The following is a 6,157-nucleotide window of genomic DNA, read 5'->3' on the forward strand; positions in this document are numbered from 1 at the left end:
AGGTACTACGTAGCGACTTACTTATTTACTTTTTGACTGACTGAAAAAAATGTTTATATCAAACTGCAAGTAATGTTTATCAAGCTAGTACCTACACCTAATTAGATTAATAGTTGAATCTTTATCATATTATGTTGTGGCTGCCCTCGAGCAAATTATACAGAAAGTAAATTTAGCAACCTGAGATTATCTAGCTATCCTGTGCTATATACTTCATCATTGTTCGGTAGACATAGGTACCTGAAAGGCCAAGATCATTTGTGTACCTGGTGGTATACATAGAGCAGATGACTCCAAGAACTTTCAAATTGTTGTATTCATTTCAAGGGTGTTTCTTTTGGTGATAAAACCATACTATTTAGGGTTGCTTACTCTTTACCTGTTGGGATAAGGTTTGATCACTCTTAAAATATAACAAGCGAGGTCTATGAAAATGCTATGCTATTGTCATTCATTTTCTGCTTATATCTCCAATCAAACCATCTCTTTCCTACACTAATTATGTGCCTATGTATTTTAAAATTACCTAACCTTCAGAAAAAATACAAAGTTAAGTGTATAAGATCAGTATAATATAATTTACTTAGTATATTTAGCGAATCACAGTATAGATCGACAATGACAATTAATTTGAACATGAAATCATAAAGCAACCATGCTCTTCCAGGGACAGTCTTCATCATAAAGTATTTCTTTCGGGTGTGGCAGCGCCAGAACAACTGACGCCCGTGTCCTGTGTACCTCCGCACGAACATCTCGTTTGCTGAAAAGGGATAAATCATTTAAAGTGTTTCCTAAATTTGTTGTTTCGAATATCATGCCTCTCGGATTTTAGATCTGGCTCGAAGGACCACTGAGGAAGATATAAATATTCCAGTAACATGAATTATTATGCTGTATTGTATTTGTCAATAGCGACAACAATTTAATTTCCATTGATGGGTAAGACTTTCCCTAATTTTTAAAAAGGTCTACATTTCAAGTGCCCGAAAGTCGAATGTTTTAAAAATAAAACTACAGTGCAATAATCAATTGCACAGGTGTCCATATCTGCATAACTGACCAACATGAATAAGTGGAGAACCTGAACATATGCTCGGAGTTTCTCAATAGCATCAGCGGTGGTCTCGCTGGACTGTCCGACGAGTCGCACGCACATCTCTGCTGGCGGCCGCGGGCGGTCGCAGTGCAGCGCGGAGTCGCTCTCGCCGCAGTCGCTCTGTCCGCAGCCGTCGCTGCGGCGGGCTCCCAGCGCCCAGGACACGCGGCTGGTGGCTCGGCTGACCTCCACCGACGACGGACGCCGCGGCGACACACCACCACTCTAGTTAACAACGACAGATCTAAAGGCAGTCAGATGTCTACTGATCTATACACTCCTACAGAAGGTCGTTTTGAGTTCAAATATTTTGAGGACCAAATGCAACGTTAATGGAATACTTTATCTAATATTTAGATTATGCTTAGGTACCTCTCAACAATTAATCGATACACATGGCAATCTATAGTCATGATACAGGTATTATTAGTGTGCCGATGTCTTTGCAAATCTAGAACTATTTGTTAATAATGCAGAAACAACAGTTCAACCATTTTGTCAACTTAAGAGTACGAGTACGAATATGTTACGAGTATAGGTGTACAGTAGGTAAACGAGTTTAGGTTATAATAAATTTTATCAGTAACGATAAAACAGAATGTATAAAAACAGTTACGTATGCGCATCACTGGTCTGCATGGTCTGCATCGGGAGTATGTTGGGGTTGTAGCCTCTCAGGCGCTGGTGCACCGCGCCCACGAAACTGTTCACCTTGTCTATGGTGCGGTGCAGACCGCGAGAGGCGCGCTCGTGCAGCTCGGCCTGCCTGGCGCCACCGGCGGACACAATATTATTATTATCTTCACTTAACATACTCAGAAAGATATATAATACAGACACGAATATACCTCTATTTGAAGGTTGTTTATTGGGCTTCATTGGGCAATTGGTATATCTATATATCGCATGCAAGGCTTTCAAATATCATAAAATATTTATATCGCCTTCTATCCGGTGCAAATAAATCCTTAATACATACTAATAAAAGTCTTAATAAGAATTGAAGAGAAGTTGAGATAAAATGGAGTCAAGCATAATTATTCTTGTGAGGACGTGGCTGGACGGGCCAACATCAATCTATAGTCCTTTCATTGCACATGAGATATTTGTCAAATCATCTGTTTCACTAATTACTAATGAGCATATATAAATCGAAATCAGTCGTAGCAGGCATACTAACCACTGATCTAAGTACGGCATATTGAAGCGTTGGCAGTAATGCTTTCTGACGTAGTCAGCGTAGCAGAGCGAAAGGAACCAGCACACGGTGATGTGGATCTGGGGCTGCTGCTGGCGGAGGAACCGGGTAAGCGGCCCTAGGGGGACTAATTCTGACTGACCGCCCAGGAGGCCGGCAGTGGTCATCTCTAGAAGCATGCTTGGACTCTACAACACAATAAGTAGAGTTAATGTACCTAACTGTTGTGGGATGTTTTTAAAATTTGAGATAGGTCTAAATAAGTAGCGTTTGTTTAGACTGCGTTTCATGGGACAAGAGTTCAATATAGATGAGGCATTAATATGTATTCAATACACTTACGTCCTTAATAAGGGTGTCCAGGTAGTACTGGAAAAACCGCATGCAGCACACCCACAGGTGGATCATTAAAGCCAACATCCCGAGGATCATAGTGGACTGCAAATTCAAATAAGTACCTTGTTAAATTAGCAACTCGGTCACTGTCTGTAGGATGTCTAAAATTTCATGCGTAGAAGATCTAGTTTTCTGCAACTTATTACTGAGACAAAATATTTTAATATATCACATCTTTTTACAACACATCTATAAAGGCTTTTCGCTATTGCATAGGTACTTAATCATGTTATTTAAGGAAGACCTTTTTTTCTGAAAACCTATTCTTACAGTGTGGCATATTCACAACCTTTGTTCCAGGTGACTTGAATTTACGCTACGTCGCTGCTTGTGTTCCTGGTATATACCAGGAAATTCTGGTGTACTTTTATTACTTTTAGTAGTTTAAGAAAAATATTGTAACTGACTATTTTTAAGTGCCGCCGTTGGCCGTTGGCCTATACAAAAAATAAATATATATTTCATTTCATTTCTACACATATATATGTGTAGTAAAACTTCAAAGGACTTTTCCTCTCACAACACTAGTATTTTTTAATAATCTCAAAACACTAGTGACTATAAATAATAGTTTGACACTAACGACCAATGTCTTCTCCATGGCCGTGACCCGCACGTGGTCGCCAGGCTCGAACAAAGTCGCCTGCAGCTCGTTGTAGAGGAACAGCGCCGCGGCGCTCGCGAACACCGCCGTGGGGCCCATCCCCCACACCTCCCCGTTGCAGCTCAGCCATTTCGCGACTGATTCCAGCTGAGATTCGGACAGATTCTGCGAAGTGCCAGTTTGTTGTGGTGTAGGTACTTGGCAAGCTTTTACCCTAGAGTAGCTAATAGCTTTTGTTCTAAAATATTTTGAAAAGCTATTAACTATAATATTCCGTTAACATCGACTAGTGCTATATCTTTGCAAAAAAAGTCCGGTTGATTAAGGTTTTTAAAGTTATCTAGAGCCTACAGAGTACAGACACGGTCAAAAATTGTGTTTTAGTGTTTTGATTAATGCTTTGAGGACCCTAAATGGCTGTTATATTGAATTCATTGATAAATAATTCAATATTCAATATCTACAAACTTTCTTCTCTATTAAATGCCTTAGGGGGAGAAGTCTTCAAAAATTATTTCCTCTACTAGTGATCGTCTCTCTTAGATATAAAAGGAACCCCTGTGCAAAAATGCGTTATTATATTTATGAAAGTTTTCAAAATTAGTAGTGAATTCATATATTTTTCTTACGCAATGTGTATTGAAGCTTACGGATTTGCCCGCCATACATACGCCGCTGGCAAACTCTATAGCCTCTTTCTCTTAACATCTTCACTTGAAATTTCATTAAATCATTTCGTCTTCGGTTTTATTAACTGCTTTTTAAAGAATTGTCAATAGAATTTTGTTCATTTTGATGTTTTCTTTTGACAAAACTTTAAAATCTAGTAAGCATATTAAAATATTAATCGGACATTTTTGACAAATACTAAAGCCCATAGATATATAGAATGTGAGAAAAATTAAATCAATGATAAAATTGAAATCTATAATGTAGATAAAAAATATTTACGTCGGGTGTACAGCAGAGTTAGTATAGTTTTTTTTAATAAAATTAGAGTAGCAAAGGAGATTTGTATAAGTTGGATCACCTATGATCAAGCTGGACACCAACTCCATATAGAGCAAGTTATACCAAAAGCTGATCACATATAAGTTGTCAATCCTGAGGACTAAGAATTACCTCATATGTAAATCAGCCGGTATCCAGAACCGGGTACATCTGCTAGAAATGGGAGTGGCGGCGTAGAACAATACTGACCCTAATCACCTAAAGTTTGATTTGAGTTCAAATTCCAACAGTGTTGTGTTAGTATACCAAAATCTTAACAAAACCTTACGTGACTTTTCATTATCAACTTTTAAGTTATATTTTATTGTATACTTGTATTAGATAATTGTCCCTAAACTCAGACCTATAATCTAGAGTCAGGCAGATTTTTATATCTCTATTACTATTACCTTCCGTTTTTTTTTTTTTTTTATAATATAAGGGTAGCAGACGAGCATGCAGTCCACCTGATGGTAAGTGGCTACTGCCGCCCATGGACATTTGTAATAAACTCCAGATAGGATTAGATATTCCTACCTGAGGTCGGCCACAGATGCGCCGCTACCCCTGAGGACTAAGTTGGAATGCCTCGGAAAAGTCTTTCTCCCTTACCACACCCTTCAAACCGGAACACATCAGCACCTAACACTGCAGTTATTAGGTAGAAATAGGTGTGGCGGTGGTGCCGCCGGAGTCGAACCACAAAGGGTTCAAAATTTTGGTACTCGTATCATATTATATTGAAGTAAAACAACATTTTTAACACAAATGTTCAGACGGACCTGCGATGGCTGGCGCAGGACACATCTAATCATTTGATAATTTATTTCTATTTTTAACACACATCTACCACAAGAACCACTACATTCCCTACAGTAAGACCAAAAAGTTAGTTACATACAAATTCAAAAATATATCTTTACCAAAAATCATACAAAAATAAATTACAAAATTACATAGACGAAAATACAGCGATTAATAAGGTGAGTATATGAACTACATTTTCGATACATTTTTTATAAAAACACTTAGTATTCTGCTACTCTAATTATTATATCAAATATTTAAAATTTACGCCAAAACCTGTTAATATAGAGTTGCAGTTGCATGCAAAAAATCCTTTTTATTTTATGCGTTCATCTCGATATTTATAATCTCTTACTGTATTTTGTATTCCAATCCATAAGTGCAATATATTTTATAACACTGAACACTTAAGCGGTCATGTTATGAGTTTTGGCGTAATGAATATCTACATAGGAAAATATTATTATTAGATATATCAAACACGATTATAACATTCATATTCGTTTACATAAAGATTATTAGTAGCTTCCTACACACAATTACGCAATATAATAAATGGATGTTGTAATTTTAAGCAATTATTATTAATGCTGTAATCTTCAAAGATTCCTATTTCAAGTGATTATACAGTTAATAATATTCAACAAATACATAGTTCATTAAATTTTAAAGATATTCGATGTTTAATGGAATAGAGTTAATTTTATATTTTTTTCAAGCCGATAACTATAATCACGTATATTTTTGAGTATTATACCGTTTTTTCTACACACATGACTAGATTTTGAAAAGATATATACATATTGATTCCTATAACGAATTCAATTTACTAATTAAACATTCAGTTCACACCGAAACATGTTAACATTTCTGTATTCATTGCCCAAGAACACAGAAATGTTCGCATTATATTGCATGAATACTTCATAAGCATATCTTTATTTAATTTCTTACGTTCTAAGATATAGGTAAGATTCCATTCATAAATATATCGATCAATACATAATGGTTATATATTCGTATAATATAATAACATGATATATTCTTATTATTTGCTTCTTGA

General features: G+C 36.5%; 1 protein-coding gene across 2 annotated transcripts; it reads right to left on the bottom strand.

Moving 5' to 3' along the window:
• Positions 1-550: 550 nt before the first annotated feature.
• On the bottom strand, positions 551-4,169 carry LOC140757240 (uncharacterized). Of its 2 annotated transcripts, none has more exons than XM_073092791.1 (7): positions 3,948-4,169; positions 3,277-3,462; positions 2,640-2,735; positions 2,280-2,485; positions 1,716-1,865; positions 1,085-1,324; positions 551-763 (listed from the first exon to the last, which is right to left on the bottom strand). In XM_073092791.1, exons 1-7 carry the CDS (start codon positions 3,960-3,962, stop codon positions 643-645), a joined length of 1,014 nt encoding a protein of 337 aa, XP_072948892.1. In that variant the 5' UTR covers positions 3,963-4,169; the 3' UTR covers positions 551-642. The 2 variants fall into 2 exon arrangements, with proteins under 2 accessions (XP_072948892.1, XP_072948893.1); XM_073092792.1 differs by having other exon boundaries at positions 1,085-1,322; positions 3,927-4,169.
• Positions 4,170-6,157: the final 1,988 nt, after the last annotated feature.

Source organism: Epargyreus clarus, unplaced genomic scaffold (genome assembly GCF_041222505.1).
Source record: "Epargyreus clarus isolate Ecla_fem2 unplaced genomic scaffold, WU_Ecla_fem_2.2 ptg000004l, whole genome shotgun sequence".
NCBI lineage: Eukaryota > Metazoa > Arthropoda > Insecta > Lepidoptera > Hesperiidae > Epargyreus > Epargyreus clarus.